The sequence below is a fragment of the Lepidothrix coronata genome, unplaced genomic scaffold, assembly GCF_001604755.1.
Source record: "Lepidothrix coronata isolate B3197 unplaced genomic scaffold, Lepidothrix_coronata-1.0 Scaffold48, whole genome shotgun sequence".
Classification (NCBI taxonomy): Eukaryota; Metazoa; Chordata; class Aves; order Passeriformes; family Pipridae; genus Lepidothrix; species Lepidothrix coronata.
In genome coordinates this window covers 2,206,693-2,223,506 of record NW_016690228.1, presented here as the reverse complement: position 1 = coordinate 2,223,506, position 16,814 = coordinate 2,206,693, and the positions used below count along the sequence as shown (strand labels likewise).

The following is a 16,814-nucleotide window of genomic DNA, read 5'->3' as shown; positions in this document are numbered from 1 at the left end:
TCACAGTCATTGGACCTCATGAAAGGGGGGAGCATGGCTGAAGAGAGATGGGGAAGACTGCACTTTTCAGCACTAGCCCACAGTCATACTAAATTAGTTGTAACTAAAACTGCACCCTGAAGGCATGGTTCTATATGATGAGGTTCGAGTTCACTCACTAACCCAGAAGGAAATGAACACCCTCTCCCAAATTAAATATTCCTCAGTCTTGTTATTGAGTTGACGTGGCTCATGGAAGCATATGGCAAACGCCAAGGGGCTAAGAGACAGTGAAAATCTGTGGTTGGGAGATGAGGAGTCAGCAACATCTCAGCTTCTCGGCATTGGTGAACTATTAGATCAGCTCAGCTGCTCGTGGATCTGTCTAGAGGAGATCATCACTTCAAGGCCCATTCCGGAAGAGACAAGACTTAACTGAACAGGATAAAATAAGCTATTTTTGCTTGTGCTAGCAGGTTCTTAACAATACATTTAGTATACCACTGAAAAGACGATGTGAAATGAAAGAGCTCTGAAATGTCTAATAATCTCACTGTGGATGGAAAGATACATTTCTGACCACATAATCTAAAATGTTCTCAGACTACTGAAAAAAATTAGGAACAATGCTTAGTTATTCAGGAGGGGCATGATCTTTAAAGAAGCAGATTTGGCTCAAAAACAACACAACAATGAAAAAAAGTTTACTCAGGGGAAAGAAGGCCAAAAGCACTAAAGAACTGAGGAAACAGAGGAACCAACACTGGAGAAACAGAGGCTCTCTTGTTTTATATGGGCAAGTGTTCCAGAAGTCTATTCAGCAAATTATCTACTCAGTCTTAAAGCAATCAGCCCATCAGGCAAGTTTGGGGCATGAGCCCATTTCACTCAGCCTTTCCCTTTGCCCTAAAGCAGATGACCCCTCTGACATAGTCTGAATGACTTTCTATGTCTTGGCACAGGCAGGCATTCCCTGATGCCTCTGGTCTCACCCTATTCTCCCACACAGGGGCACAAGCACAATTAAGTCTCTGCCTATACCCCTGCACTTCCCAGCCATAGCTACATCCCCAGGACAAGGAGAAGGGAAGGACTGGGCAGTAGAAAGCAGGCAGATGAACATGTTGCCTGGAAAAGGGGCAGAAAATTGAGAAGTTGGGAGAGAAGGGTGGCTGCTCCAGTGAAAGACTGGTGGTATTGGCCTGATTGGAGGGAACAAGCTCCTGGGCACAAGAAGAAGGAAAGATAAGCCTACAGGAACCTCCTATAACCAATATCCAATGAACTTTAAATAACTCCCGTTGGCAGAGTTTTCTTCTTGTCAGAGTTGCCAAATCTTATTGCTTTATCACAAATCTCATAATGTTGAGTTGCTTATTTAAACCACAATTCAAAGAAACACTGACTAATGAGTTTCTTGCCTTTTTTTTTTTTAATAAGTATACATTTCTCAGGAATATACTTGTTGTGAAAGGTAAAAGATAATCAGAGTAAATACCAGAACACTCAGGGATGTTGTTGTTCATCTAGTGCTTTCTCTAATCAGGGGAGAAGAGAATTGCTGTTTACTGGCAGGCCTTGCAGCTGCCTGCTGACAGAGAAGGACACAGGGTCTGGGGGTCCCAGTTGTTCTGTGGCAGTGCTTGCCCCAGTTAATAAACCTTGGCCCCAGATTAGCTTTCTCTCCATACTTCCTCATCTGCCCTCCACCCTGGCCTCTCAGTGCCTTTTCACATTACTGAAACTTTCATGAATATATAAAATTCCACTGGCTTCAATGTGACCCCACCCAGAACGAGAGGCCTATTTACAGCACCAGCCCATATACAGCACCATTAAAATCCCCCACAATAAAACAATATTTTTTAACTCAACTGCTGGCAGGGTTGGGGGCAGGATTTGCACCTGTTACTTGCCTCCCCATCGTGTGTGGAGGTCTGTGATGGGTGCCAAGCTGCCTTTAGCCTCCTCAGCCATACAGGTCTGCATGGGCAGTGTCAGATGGGTCCCTGCTGGCTTCGGTCACTCATGGGGCAGCCAGCCCAGGTAAAGCCCTTGGCTTGGTCTCATTTAAAGCTTGGAGTTTTATTACATTTTCAGTATCAAGCACTTAACCTTCTTTGACCATCAGTAAAGCACCATGTATAAATATCTAAAGTGGGGGTGCCAAGAGGGCAGACGCAGGCCCTTCTCAGTGGTACCATGCAATAGGACAAGAGGCAATGGGCAGAAACTGAAGCACAGGAATTTCCACCTGAACATGAGGAAGAACTTTACTGTGTGGGTGACCATGCATTGGAACAGATTGCCCTGAGAGGTTGTGGAGTCTCCCTCACTGGAGATATTCAAGAATCTGTACGCTCTAGGACGACCCTGTTTCAGAAGGGATGTTGGACCAGATGACCTGTGATCCCTTCTAACCTGGCCCATTCTGTGATTCTGTGATTTCATCCTCCATCTGATCAAAGGCTCCTAAGGGATGTTTTGACACCAAGACACTCAGAAGTTGAGTTGAAAAATCCAATATGTAATTCAGTTGCATGCCCTTTCCTTGCAGCCTATTTTCTGTGTCTTTAGCATATATCTGAGTCTCGTTTGGAGGCTTGTAGTGGAAACCCGGAGACTGGAAATGCACTCCAGTTGGAATGGTTGTAGCCACGTAGGGGTTGGCCTCTTCTCCCAGGCAATGACAGAATGACAGAACAATGTCCTATGCTGTGCCAGGGGAAGTTTAGATTGGACATTAGGAAAAATTTCTTCACAGAAAGGGCGATTAGACATTGGAATGGGCTGCCCAAGGAGGTGGTGGAGTCACCGTCCCTGTAGGTGTTTAAGGGAAGACTGGACATGGCACTCAGTGCCACGGTCTAGTTGACATGACAGCGTTCGGTCATAGGTTGGACTCGACCTCATATGTCTTTTCCAACCTAATTGATCCTGTGATTCCAAGAGCAACAACCGCAGACCCTCGTGCAACGACCCGGCTGCAGGAGAGGGCGCTCACAGACGCTCATCTGGCCTCACCAAAGATGCTACCTCCTCCCTCCTCACGCCCACGGCTCTCTGCAAGACCCGCTCACCCTCCCAGGCCCTTCCCACCCGCCCCGTCCCGCCGCGCCTCACGGGCGCCACCGGCAAAGGGAGGAACCATCTCTCCCCACGGCCTCCCTGCGCATGCGCCGCGCCGTGCGGCTGCAGTTGGTCCCTCGGCCGGCGGGGGCGCTGCCGCGAGCCCGCGGGGGGCGGGTACCGCTCGGGTCCGCGCCCAGAGCGCGATGGCGGCGGCGGCGGCGGCGGCCGGCGGGGGCGGCGGGGAGCGGAGCAGCACCCGGGACCGGCTCCTGGCGGCACTGGAGGACCTGGAGCTTTTGGCCAGGTACCACGCTCGGCCCCCCGTCGGCCCCAGGTGGCGGCGGGGCACCGGGGGTGGGGCGAGGGCGGCCGGAGCCATGCGTGCGCGGAGCCTCCGGCGGGGGCGGCAGGAGGAGCCGGAGCCCCTGGGCTTGGGGTGGGAGGGGATCGGCGCGACCCGATCGCTGGCCCGGCTCGAGTACAGGGTCTCCTGTTCTCCCGCCGTTCCCAGGCCGGTTCCCCCGGGAGAGGGGCTGGTCCTGCGCGGGGACACGGCCCGGCCCGGCTCTGCGCTGCTCTCCGGCGCTCACCCCAGTGGGAAAGCGCCCGCGATGCTTCGTTTCATATTTTCAGAGAGAAGGGGAGGTTCCTTATTCTCCCACTTGTCGTTCTCTTTTGGTTGACACCTGCATTTCCTGTGAAATGCACCGTCATACACCGATTTTAGGCATTAGTCACTAAAAATTATGCTGAAGTCAGAAACATGTAGATGGTGTTGCATGAAATGAGCTATTCTGCTCATTGCCTGTATTAGTGTTAAATGACTCCAGGTAGGCTGCAGGGCTCATCTTTGGAGTGTTATAAGTGCTCAGATTAGATACTTAGTCCATGCTCTTAAGGCCAGACTGGTAGCCCTTATCCAAGCTGTCCACCGTTGTTGCTGGCAGTGAAGTTCAACTAATTATTTTCCACCTCTCGAGGAGAGTAGGAGCTTAGGAAAACATTTTCAGAGGGAATAATACTATCCGTATAGCTGGCTTGCTCTGTGATTGCTACTAGTAGGACAAGGTATTGGTCACTTGCCCTTTTTGTGTCTAGTTAGGTTTTATCCTCGGTCTTAGATTTTATTGTGACACAAGGGTTGCTGAAGAACATGTAGTTTTGGAAAAAACAAACACTTGTTCTTTATGTAAACTTTTTTTAAATGTTGGAACTAATATTCTACCATAATGAATCCAGAGCAACCCTCAGCAGCATTTACTGAATCTTCCTGTTGATCAGCAAAGTGTTGCAGCACCCTGGAGCTAGGCCTTTCACAATCACAATATCAGTTTGGTGGTGGGGGCAAAAATAAAGCAACATGTCTAATCTGCGGCCTTCATATACTTTTGAATCTGTGTCTGTGCATGTCTGGCTAACACAGGGCAGAATTATAGTGCTCCATGACATCGGCCTTGATGGCAGTAGTTGACCTACCTGCAACAGATTTAATTTGGTACTGCCCAGTATTGGCCAGGTAGAATAAGGCTTTAGTGACAATGGCAAGTTTCTTTAACCATTTAAAATCATTGTAGTGTTCAGGAATGAGCAAGAGACATAGACTAAGGTGCTATTTAGAGCTTTACTGGTGAGAGTTGTTTCAGACATTTTGAAAAGTACCTGTTTTCATTTTAAGGTTCTGGTCCCACTGCTGTATCAGTCATACATCCTACTGAGCTGCTGACAGTGGACTAAGCAAAGAATCAGTCCTTCCAAGGACAGTGTCTTCAGATACAGAGTTACTCATGCATAGGGTTGAATTGCCATCCGTAGCCTTAAAAGCCAATTAACTTTGCTGAATTTACAGAAAATGCCTTTTTGTATTGTGGTCCCTCAGAGGTTCTTACTGGCTTTTCAGAACAGTGGCAAAGTAGCTGGCTACATGGAAGTGTGATCAAGAGGTTTGTTGGAGAAGCACATCTAACCTAGCACTATTACTAGTTTTTTGGTATTTTTGTGTGTTTGATACACAACTAATATACCATTGTGGAAATACTTGTTGTAAAAGTAGTTTCACAACAGACTCTGCAGTGTGGACTTAATTGCTCTAAACACACGTGTGAAACTTGCTCAGTTGGCAAAAAAATGGAGAAAAAGTAGAGAACTAAAATGGTGAAGACAACTTTCATTATACTGTTTCTTTTCTCAGCTTCTGCTTATGTCTTTTATAGTTTGACAGGAACTTAGCACGTTTCTTGAGTACAAATATCCAAGTACTTCATGAACTCCAAGAAAAAAGAAGCAAATGTGCTCTCTTGGTTGAGACATGCCTGCCTACACTATACTATAAAACTCTGAAATACTCAAGTCCATGAATACTTTTGTAATTATACCAGTACTCTGATAATTTTATGAGGACTTGATGTGATAATGCCCTAGAAAATTGCACTGACAGAGTTCTCCTTTCAGGGAACTAATAGAAATTTTGGCAATTTCGAGAAACCAAAAGCTTCCACAACCGGGAGAGGAGAGCCAGGTAAGCTGACTTTCTGAACTGTGTTTCTTTGGGTAAGCCTAATGCCTTACTTCTAATTTTTTTCTGTTCTTTCTTTCGTTCTTTTGTTCGTTCTTTCTTTCTCCCTTTGTCCTTGCCTATACTCAAGCTAATGTTGATGATGAGGTTTTGGCCCTGCTACAAAGGCATTCTTGGTTCTCCTGTTGTTGTTCCTTTGTTGTATGCTTCATAGACTGTTTATGCAAATAGAAAGAAATTTTGTTTCAGTTTTCATTCAAACAAAAATACTCCTATGGATGTCATTTGCTCCTCTTTGTAGCATGGCTGAGGGTGTGTTGTTACTCTAGCCAAATTAAAAGTTCTACAAAACTCTTGTTCAATAGATCCTGGAACTGCTGATTCAGAGAGATGGAGAGTTTCAAGAGCTAATGAAGTTGGCAGTTGATCAGGGAAAAATCCATCATGAAATGCAGCTTTTAGAAAAGGTAGTAGAAAAGCGGGATAATGATATTCAGCAGCTGCAGAAACAACTAAAAGAAGCAGAGCACATACTGGTAAGTTCATAATGATGTGTTTTCTTTTGAGCATCTACTTGTGGAAAAGATGGTTCTGGGGAAAGTGGTGTTATGTTAGTTTGAGAAGATTTAAATATTTAAAACTTCATAAGAGCTTAGTGGTTTGGGTTTTTTCACAGTAGTCAAATGCTGTTTAGTTATCATGGTATTGAGTTTTGTTTTATAATGCTAATTTTCTTCTAAACCTACTTTATTCTGTATATTTTGAAAATGTTCACTGAATAATTTCTCTCTTCAAATGCAATTAAACTAAAGGGTTTATTCACAGAGCTGACTTTATGTAGATGTGCACAAATTAAAGATGCATTGAAGGTTTGGTTTACTTTGTGGTTGTTTTTTTTTTTGCAACTAGGCAACAGCTGTTTATCAAGCAAAGGAAAAACTGAAATCAATTGAAAAGGCGCGGAAAGGTGAGTATCAATGATGGTACATACTACATAAATGCAGTTGTAAAGAAAGTTGCTAGTGAGCTCAAACTGGGGCTTTTTTTTTATTTTTTTTAATTCTGCTACCACAGATTTTGGATGCTTTATGTGTAGACAAATTTCCATTTCATTATGAAACTATAACCATTTCCTCAGAATAAAAAAGCAGGAAATAAATATTTTTTTTTGAAACATCTTAATTATAAAGTGTCTCAACTGTCTTCTTGGACTGATAATAGTATATGTGATTATCTAAGTGTCTCACCAAATTGCATCAATTGGTTTGTTGAGGAGAGGGAGAGAATGTTTGTTTGTATGTGCATTGTATTTGAAAGACTGCCTAGCTGCTGATACTAGTTTGTAGCAATTCCTGACATACTGTGGTACTTGCCAAGCTAAACTGACCTTTTTTTGGGAGAGGGAGGCATTTTCTCTGGTTTTTGGTTTGGTTTTTTTTACAGTGTCTTTTATCTTTTTGTTATACCTCTTTCATCTAAAAAATCAAGGAATTTCATAAAGTTTCTATTACTCTAATAGAGGCACATATTTAGAAGGACTCCTACAGGTATGCTCTACAATTACTAAACAAACAAACAAAAAAATTTTTTACTACAGAAAACTCCATAAAAAATCAGGTGTTGAAGTTTTACAAATTGTGTTTGTCAAGTACACTGTTTTAAGAGATTGGTTTGTGTTTTTCATGAGGTTGGAGAACTGTTGACATTGAAGGTGTACCAAACTTGTGGTTGTAAAAACACTGCAAAGCTCATCTTTGCATAGTCTGAGAATCTTCTGAACAGTCATTGCATTTGAACCAGGCTCTTAATGTTTGGCAAAATCACATTCCCAGTCTTTTAGATATTAGTGTCCAATATTCTGAAATAGTTAAATGATGCAATCTCTTGAGAATACAGCAACTTTTTTCCATTCTTCCAGGTGCCATTTCCTCTGAAGAAATAATTAAATATGCCCATAGGATCAGTGCTAGCAATGCTGTTTGTGCCCCTCTGACTTGGGTACCAGGTAACTATCGTGTTTATGACAATAGATTTCTTTTTTGTAATAAATCATGGTTAATAGCTATTCTTATAATGTTTTTATATGGTGAAAACCACTGGGGTTTATTAGAGTAATATTGTTTTCAGCAGTTATATCTAATATTTTCAACAAAAATGGATATCCACTTCACATGTATTCAAAAGGCTATGGAACTATGTATTTCCATTAACTGACTGGCATCCTCTGCTCTCCTTTGCCTTTTTCCCCTGAATGTTGGCCCGGATTGTAAGTTAAAACCAAGTATTCTGAAGGCTTTTAAGCATGCCTGGTTGTGTTCCCTTTTGCCCCTTACAGGATTCTTTTCAGAGGATGTTGGTAATCCATGGAGTCAGAAGCAGGACTTTCATTCAGGACTATTTCAGTTTTGGGTACTACTCCCTTGTTGTCCAAAATGAAAATGAGTTTGATCCAGTTCCTGTCCTTGCCATTTAGGTATACAGTACCAGGGAGAGCAAAGATATCTTCTAAACGTGGTAGGGTTTTTTGGTTATAGTTGGTTTGGGTTGTTTGTTTTCTTTTTAAATGTGCATTTTCTGCCAAGTTTGAATGAACAAAGAAAGTCTAAGTGAAAGCCAGGCTTGGATTTTAATAAAACAGGTGTGATGCTTGTTGCTTACTAAGCAGAGTATGGGGGTTTTTGGTCATTAAACTTGGCACTGAAGAGAAAACTAATGTCTGCAAGACAATTGTTAAATATTTCAAAACATTTATTTTAAGGGGATCCACGTAGGCCATATCCTACAGATCTGGAAATGAGGAGTGGTCTCTTGGGTCAGATGAACAACCCATCCACCAATGGAGTTAATGGACACTTACCAGGGGATGCACTTGCAGCGGGCAGACTGCCAGGTAAGAGAAACTCAGTTTTGTTTTGCTTTTCTTTATTCCTTGTACAGTCACAGCAATTACACATTTCCCTTAGCAAAGGCAAATCAGAGTTCATTTATTTTAAATGGCTTTAAACTAAGTGATATTAAATCATATTAGAAAGAAGCATTTTCAGAGCAACATTTTCTTAGTAGTGATGACAAAGTATGGAATTGTGAAAGCTGTATTTGGAAGAAAAGAGGTTTATTTTTATCCCCTGCCTTTCTTTAAGTTTATGCTTAAAAGTTCTGGATTGAAAAGACATGGCAAGGGACAACTGACTGTAGGAATTGAGCTTGAATCCCTTAATTACTTAGTGAAATAGGCACTTCCATTGACTTCAGTGGGATTCATTCATTCATGCTAAAATAGAATTTAGCAGTAAATTACAGTAATTGAATCAAGAGTTCAGTTGGTCTGTACATGTTCAGTATTAATCTACAATGATTGCACTAAATTGTGGAAAATTTTTTAGTTTGGATTCATAGGAGATCAGAAACAGTTCCTACCTGTCTTTTAAGCCACTTTTTCAGGCATTATGGAAAGCTCGCTTTCAAAAATTATGCTGAATTTGTTAAAAAAACCCAAACTATTTCTCTAAACTTGGCTTTTGCGTTTCTGATCATCTGTGTAATCCTACTGTCACCTCTTAGGAAGTGACTTGAAATTCTGTATCCGCTTGATCTGTAAACCTCTGACCTTGGATAAAATGGGTTGGTGAGCTGAATAGGAGTAGTACCCTGACATCTGTCCATAGCAACCCACCAGGGAAATGCTGAGGATGGGTCCACGTGTCTTTTCTGTTCTTTTGAGCTCTGTATGAATATTTACTGTTTTGAAGTGGGGTGATGAGAGATCAAGAGCCATCTACATAAATTGGCCTCTCTGGCAGAGTAGACTTTTACAGTCAGAGAATGATTCCATCATTAAATGTTTTCCAGCTGTTACTGGAGGATTTCATCTGTCCAAAATTCAGAAAGGATTTTAAGATTTGTTTTGATTTCAAATTGAAGTTCTGGTTGAGCTGTCATGTTGAATTTTTTTGATATACAAAACTGATAGTTTGATTGGTTATGCCCGTTTTTTTCCAGATGTGCTTGCTCCTCAGTATCCTTGGCAGTCAAGTGATATGTCAATGAACATGCTACCTCCTAATCATAGTAATGACTTCATGTTGGAGCCTCCAGGACACAATAAAGAGAATGAAGATGATGTAGAAGTTATGTCAACAGACTCCTCAAGCAGCAGCAGTGACTCAGACTAGGTACAAGAGGGACAGTATCCCTAGTAGACCTTTCCTGTGGTGAAGGTAGGTTGGATGCTGTTTGTCACAAACTGCAATATCCTTTTGTTACGCCGGCAGCCTTTTGTAGGGACAAGATAACAGCTGGCTCAGAAATAGGGTGACTAATTTAAAACCACGGACTGTAGATTTTGTTTTTCCGTTACATATTCAAGTAAAATGACTGGGAGCTTTCTGCTGGGGAGAGATGTAAAATTTTCAGTGATTGTATGAATGTGTATGTTTGCAAGAGACACATGTGTATATATATATGTATTCACTATACATTAGATGACAAAAGTTCCTGGGAAAAAAGGTGTAAGGGGAATCCCCTTGTATGTTTGTTAGTAACTTTGATCTTTTGATGATAACCTTTTCTATGCCACAGAAATGAGACATGAAGTTTGTAATTTTAGTATCTGTTTTTTTGTTACTGCCTAAATCCATGTTCTTGATCATCTGTTTACCAAGAACAAAAATACGGCAATAAGGTGTAAAAAAAGTTTGTAATTATTGTATTATATAATGAATGATTTGTTATAAATAAACTCAGCTTTGATCTAACTTTAATTTTCCAAACTTGAATCTGAGTTACCTTGTAACATCAACATTTTATCCCAGCACGTGGTTGAATTCTGATTGAGTTTCAGAAGTTTGTACTCCATTTTTGCCTTTGCAAAATGCCCACTCAGTGTTAGAAGCAGCTGAGGAGGAGTCAGAAACAGAAAGCCTGTCCTTTTCAGGTGAACCCTATCAGGTACACATGCAGCTGGGCAGACCCTGAGGCAGCAGAGGGCCCATTCACAAGGCTGCACCAACACTTGGTTAAGCGTCCTGGGACCCTGGAGGCACACCACAGGTTCAGCTCTTTTCCGTTCAGAGTGCTCACAGATTTTTTTATTCTTGTCATCTGTAATTTTCTTTAGTTCTTTGAACCTGCTAATTTGTTTACTTGGTCAGTTGCATGTCCTGCCTCAACTACAGTGTTATTTTGTCTTTCCAAAGGCACTTCCTTTGGCTTTCCTTTCCTTGCTCTATTTTGCATTAGGAGTCATTTTGTCACAGCTGCTTTTCTCTTGGTAACCTTCTGATCAAATCAGAAAACTAATGGGAACTGTTACCCCTGGCAGTTACAGGTTTCTGACTGCAGCACAGATCACAGTTCTCTTCGCTTTTCCATTTTGTAGATTCCTTACAGGAAGTATCTGATGAATCAGGTACTTCCTCCTTTGCTCAGTCAGTCTTTGTAATGCTGCCACATATGACCAAAATATGTACAAATCCCATAGGAATGCAGAAAGGAGAAGGACTTCAGTCAGGTTCAATCACATAATATGGGGCAGTGTATTTTGTTTCGAGAGAAATGGGCAATTTGTTTTTGTCTCAGCTGTTCCTTTTGGGAGTATCTTCAGAGTTATTAAACTGTCACTTCTTTCACAATCTAAGACTATTCATATGCATCTATATTTTAACCTTTATTCAGTATCATATTTTCCTCTTAGATGTTTACCTTCAACGTCTTTCCTCTTTAATTCACATTAATCCCAATACACATGCCCTGTCTCAGTCATCCTAGTTAACCTTGCCTACACCGTTCATGGTTTTTTTTTCTTAAAACATGTGATCAGAATCATACACAATATTGCAAAATGGAGTTTCTTAATGCTTTGTATCATTGAATTAGCATTTTCTTTCTAAATGCCTCTCTCAACACATGACACACGCAGTTCACTAGTCTCTTTTATCTTTTAACTTACAAGGACATTCTTTTCTTGGAGTGAAATACAAAAATAGATACTTAAGTCATGCAAAGTGTAATGTTGCAACCTACCCAATACTCTTATATGGCTGTATCACGTAGTTCACTAACTGAAATACCGTGGAGAGGGTGATTGTTTCCAGACAGGAAAGGAAGGAACTGAAGCAAAGACCACTTCTGTTTCTGGGTTGTGTGTTACTCTATTAAAGGATTAAATGGGACCAATGTGTTACATCTAAGAAATAGGTAAGACAACAGCTCTGCCCACTGTTCACTTAGCATAAAAACAGACTCTGGATATAAGATGCATTCTAATCACTTTTTTTGCATCAGTGCTCCAAACTGTGTACAGTTCATGAGTATGTTTCTCAACTCTGGCTAAGAATAATGCCGTTTTAGGTGAATTTTGTCTGTTACAAGCAGTTTAGTGAACCACAAAGTTATAACTGAGTGTTGTTATTCAGTGGTTTAGATATGTACATAATATATTTTTCTGTTTAGCAAAAGTACCAAAAAGCAAAGTGAAGACTTAGTTGAAAGAACTGGGTCTTAGCAGCGAAAATCTACTAAACCAGATTTTGGGGGGTGGGGTGGAGATGGGAAATACAAATGCATGATACATACAGACGGTTATTTAAGTTGGGGATTGCTGACAGCTGGTTGCAGTAATGCATTGTAGTCACTTAATCAGTCCACTTAAAAAGGATACAGAAAGGCTGACATATGGAGATACTGTTTGTGTCCTCATTTCAGTAACTATTTGTGTATTTAAAAGAGATAGAATAAATATAACCATTAACAAAATAGGGTAAGAAAGTATTTATTGCATGACAAGGCATTTTACAGTGGCCACTGTTTTCTCATTAGGAGCTAGAGGCTTTCTAAAATTTAAAATTGTACTAAATAATTTAATTTTTTTTTTCCTCATTATTTTTTGTGACAGATGGGTAGGACATCTGTCAACTATTTGTACAGCTTCTTTGTTGACTGCTGGGTAGAATAATTTTCAGTGTACTTAAGGTTGCTTTCAGGAAGCAAATCTCTACTTCTGAATAGAAAAAATAAGCTTTTTACAAAGGTACAGTAGCAAAGGAATTTTCGGTGATATGTCCAGTTCCAAAACTGCTGTATAACATTATCTTCTTTCTTCACTTCAGAGAAAGGGTTTCTGTCGTAAGGAAAATTGCACATAGGTAATACTTCAAACTCTAGGCAGGAGGCTTTCCATCGGCAGTAGTGTCCTTATGCCTCGTATCACTGTGCCTGCTTCTCAGCAAAAAAGAGTCATCTCCATTTAAGAAAATGTACGTGCAAAGTAAGGAAGAGCTTTAAACCCTTCAAGCTTATTTAAGAACTGAAGATTCAACTCATAATTTCAGACAATTTTAATTTTCAATATTGTGCTTGTGTTTTATTAAAAAGAAATTAAAGATATCTCACAACATTTTTGTACAATGAGTATATCTAAAAGAAACAGACAAGAACTGTGTTAAAGAACCCTGACAAGAAAAAAAATGAGCCAATTAGCGATTTCTTGAAAAGGCGTATCCTAAAATTAATTGCTGATGTCCTAGTGACTACAGCTGGAAAATAACCAAATTTGGTTACAGATTCTAGAAAAATTAAAAATATAAATGCATTGGGTTTGTATGTATCTTTTGTATTTATCTTCACTACCAATTCAGTCATTTAATCACGTCAAACTGAAAATTCACAATTTTATCGAGTCCCAGTAGCCATACAGAATTACACCATCTGAGCTGTTTAATACTGACAACTCCCTTTAGCAAAAAAGTATCACTTTTGCCATTGAGCTACACCTATAAATGAGAGAATTTTGTTATTTATGTCAGCCTAGTAGGCACCATTATAAGAGTTTAGTAACATTAAGTCAGATCAACTGCAGAGATCTGTGACGTTTTTACAGATAAATTCAATGTATCTGAGGCCGCAAACAGAACTCTGTTACAAAAGCAAGTGACAAGAAGGATCAGGGAATGTCATTCCCTGCAATAAGCCATCATAACCTTCGTATTTATAATACCCTTGATTTTCAAGTATACACTGCTGTCTGCAGGAGAATGAGGCATTGTCTGTGAATTGTAACTTTTTTTCATGACAGTAACTTCATAACTAAAGCTAAGAGACAAGGCTGAGTTTTAAAAGTGGTCCAATAATTATAGGAAAGCAGCATGACATGCAAAGTAAGTTTACATATAAAGCAGGGCAGTGGTTTAAACAAGTAAAGTTTTCTTGGACCTGATGCTGCAACTGTTTCTAAGTGAGTAAGCTTCTCTGGCTAGTTCTAACTTCCAAAGGGCTGTTCATCTGTATAAAGATTAACCAGACAAAACACTCTGAGTTTGCTATAAAAGCAAATATTAATTGTTAACCACTACAGCTAGAAACAGCTCTGGAATGAGAGACCACTGTTGTGTGAAATATGGTAAAAGCACTGAAACATTTGGCATCTTTCTGGCTTTGGGAAGGGTAATATTTTCACATGGGCAGCGTGAGCACAATAAACCCTTTTTTTCTTTCACATCGAAAAAAGCAGCTCTGTCCTTTGGTGTGTTACATATGTACAATTTGGTTTTACCCTAGTTGGTGACTTCCTGTGTACCCCTTTAGATGATCAAGCTCTTCCGTAAAGGGATTGTAACCTTGCTCTCTTAAGCAGCGTAAGCCCCAGAATAGTTGATCTGCTGGAGGAAATTCATCCCATTTAACCCATTCCCAGCCTGCAGGGGGAAAAAAAAGAAGGAGAAAAAAAATCAGAGTATAGAATTAAGACAGGGGAGGTTTAGGCTGAATTTTGGGAAAAGGTTCTTCACCCAGAGAGTGGTCAGGCACTGGAACAGGCTCCCCAAGGAAGTGGTCACGGCACCAAGCCTGACAGAGTTCAAGGAGTGTTTGGACAAGGCTCTCAGGTACATGGTGGGACTGTTGGGGTTGTCCTGTGCGGGGCTAGGAGTTGGATTTTGATGATCGTTGTGGGTCGCTTCCAACTCAGGGTATTCTGTGATTCTGTGTTATAAAAATTCTTCCTCTGCAAGTCAGGATGGATCGTGCAGAAACTACCAACATAAAGCCAAGTTCTCAGTCGCATGCAGAGTCATTCTGCCCGAGCAACTTCTCTGTTGCCCAGAAAAGCTGTGGATGCCCCATCCCTGGAAGAGTTCAAGGCCAGGCTGGATGGAGCTGACCTAGATCTTCCACTAGCCACCTGATCTAATGGAAGGTGGCCCTGCCCGTGGCAGGGGGGTTGGAACTAGATGATCTTTAAGGTCCCTTCCCACCCAGTCCCTTCTGTTCCGTCCCATTCATTACTGACCCTCGTTCTTGTCGGGCTCCTGGTTGCGCGGCTCCGCGCCGGGCTCGGCCTCGCCCTTCATGAGCACGGTGACGTAGTGGTACCGCGCGGACGCGCACACCGAGTTCACGGCCGACGCGAACCGCACGTGGCGCAGCCGCAACGCCGCCTCCTCCAGCGTCTCCCGCGCCGCGCACTCCGCCAGGCTCTCCCTGTGGGACGGGACGGGACGGGAAGGGAAAGGAAGGCACGGCACGGCACGGCACACGAGGGCGGGGAGGGGAGGGCGCAGGGCTCCTACCCGAACTCCAGGTGGCCTCCGGGGAGTTGGTAGGTGCCGGCCCCCACGGCGCCTTTCCTCTTGCCCAGCAGGACGCAGTTGGGGTGCGCGGCGCTGGTGACCACCACCCCCACGCCGACCCCAGGCCGCCGGGGCTGCGCCACCTCCTCACCCATGGCAGCCCTGGGCGCCTGGGGACGCTCCTTCTCCCCGTGGGCGGGCGAGGGCGACTCCGCCAATCAGGCTTTGGGATCCCCGGTTTTGGGAGGCCCTTGCCCGGAGGGTGTGACGGGAGCGCGCAAGGTGCACGTGGTGGTGACGTCGCTGAGCTTCCCAGGCAGGCTGGGGAGGGAGCGATGCTTCTGTTTGTTGTATGGGGTTCTTTGGCCGCTGAACGCAGAGGGACTGGGGAGGCGCCGAGAACTGAAGGCGCGTTTGTGCAAATGAGGGGCAGCTGAAAACGAGGAAGATCCAACTCGGGTTCTTGGAGGTCGTGGAGCCAGTTGGTCTCTGACTACAGATTTGTTTAGATCTTAAAAAGCGGCCCTTCTTTGGTTAGGCCACAGTTTCCGCTGAAGTTATTTAAAAAGGAAGCTACAAACTTAGCTAAGCGGAGCTCCAGAGGCAGAATAACAGTTCCTGGCTGATAAAGAAGAAATAAGAGTTTCTGCTAGCAAATATTTACCTGATTTTTACATTTTTTAAAATTACAGAGATATGTACAAACTTTCATTTTCCTACACACAACTGTAAAATTTGTCAGATTTTCCCATTCCTCAGCCTATTGATCCCAATGGATACAAAGTTTCTTATTTGCAGACCTTTCAAATAGTACTGTTTTTTTTTCTTGTGTTTTGTAAGGTTTTAAAATACCTTTGTACAGATGTTTTTATTTACATGTGAAGGTCACAGGGCCAAATGGCTGAAGCTTAATCACTACTTTTTGTAGGATTAGTTTTCTGAGGTTTAATTGCCTGAACTGGCTCAGTACAGCATCAGATGAGTCCCAATGTGGGCATGAAGGAAATTGCAGAAGTGATTGGCTGGGCATGCTAGCTACCCTTTGGCAGTGGCTGGCTCTGCTGTTTAGCTGTGATGTCAGTCCACACTCCAAATTACTGACATTATTTACAAATTATGATGATAATAATAATAAGCAAATTGCTAAGCTAACAAACCTGACTTTTTGTAAGCCAAGCTCATTCACTTGTATCTGTCCCCCAGTACAGCTGGACTATCTTACTCTCCAGATGAAACATCAGTCAGTTATGTCACTTCTGTATTTACATTACATTTACATTTTTGTATTTACATCTTACAAAAGCCCTATTCCTCAGCCACGAAGCTCATTCTGGTCCAATACATTAAAACACCACAAGGGTGTTTATCTGAACAATAAAAACATTCTACTTTCTGCGTACACCATTTTCCCATACCTTTTACCAAACAGGATTTAGTAACAAGACTGAGGGTGACCCACTGTCATTCTACTGATACATTTTTAAATACAAAAAAATACAGTCATTATGCTTGTTTAGAATGTTAGCAGGATATAATTCAATGAAAATATTACAGAAAGATGATGATGAAGAATATAAAAAGTATATTTTTATAAACAACTAATTTTTGTCAGTAGGCTAAGATTTTTTCTTTCTTTTTAGTATCCTATTGATCACAAGAAGGATGTGATATATTACTCCTTTACAGGA

The 16,814-nt window shown here is 41.9% G+C and overlaps 2 protein-coding genes across 3 annotated transcripts; one reads left to right on the top strand and one right to left on the bottom strand.

Moving 5' to 3' along the window:
- Nucleotides 1–3,193: 3,193 nt before the first annotated feature.
- On the top strand, nt 3,194–10,323 carry MED4 (mediator complex subunit 4). Its single transcript, XM_017815092.1, has 7 exons — nt 3,194–3,355; nt 5,500–5,566; nt 5,929–6,099; nt 6,473–6,530; nt 7,482–7,568; nt 8,322–8,453; nt 9,563–10,323. Exons 1-7 carry the CDS (start codon nt 3,255–3,257, stop codon nt 9,733–9,735), a joined length of 789 nt encoding a protein of 262 aa, XP_017670581.1. The 5' UTR covers nt 3,194–3,254; the 3' UTR covers nt 9,736–10,323.
- A 2,572-nt stretch (nt 10,324–12,895) lies between these two features.
- On the bottom strand, nt 12,896–15,809 carry NUDT15 (nudix hydrolase 15). Of its 2 annotated transcripts, none has more exons than XM_017815093.1 (3): nt 15,127–15,412; nt 14,847–15,037; nt 12,896–14,253 (listed from the first exon to the last, which is right to left on the bottom strand). In XM_017815093.1, the coding sequence occupies exons 1-3, from the start codon at nt 15,279–15,281 to the stop codon at nt 14,108–14,110; spliced, it is 492 nt and encodes a 163-aa protein (XP_017670582.1). In that variant the 5' UTR covers nt 15,282–15,412; the 3' UTR covers nt 12,896–14,107. The 2 variants fall into 2 exon arrangements, with proteins under 2 accessions (XP_017670582.1, XP_017670583.1); XM_017815094.1 differs by lacking the exon at nt 12,896–14,253 and adding an exon at nt 14,377–14,589 and having other exon boundaries at nt 15,127–15,809.
- Nucleotides 15,810–16,814: the final 1,005 nt, after the last annotated feature.

Coding starts and splice junctions, on each gene's coding strand:
- NUDT15 (XM_017815093.1), bottom strand. CDS start 15,281: ATGGGTGAGGAGGTGGCGCAGCCCCGGCGGCCTGGGGTCGGCGTGGGG. Junction 15,038..15,126: donor GGAGGCCACCTGGAGTTCGG/GTAGGAGCCCTG, acceptor CCCGTCCCACAG/GGAGAGCCTGGCGGAGTGCG. Junction 14,254..14,846: donor GGAGCCCGACAAGAACGAGG/GTCAGTAATGAA, acceptor TTCCCCCTGCAG/GCTGGGAATGGGTTAAATGG.
- MED4 (XM_017815092.1), top strand. CDS start 3,255: ATGGCGGCGGCGGCGGCGGCGGCCGGCGGGGGCGGCGGGGAGCGGAGC. Junction 3,356..5,499: donor GACCTGGAGCTTTTGGCCAG/GTACCACGCTCG, acceptor TTCTCCTTTCAG/GGAACTAATAGAAATTTTGG. Junction 6,100..6,472: donor AAGAAGCAGAGCACATACTG/GTAAGTTCATAA, acceptor TTTTGCAACTAG/GCAACAGCTGTTTATCAAGC.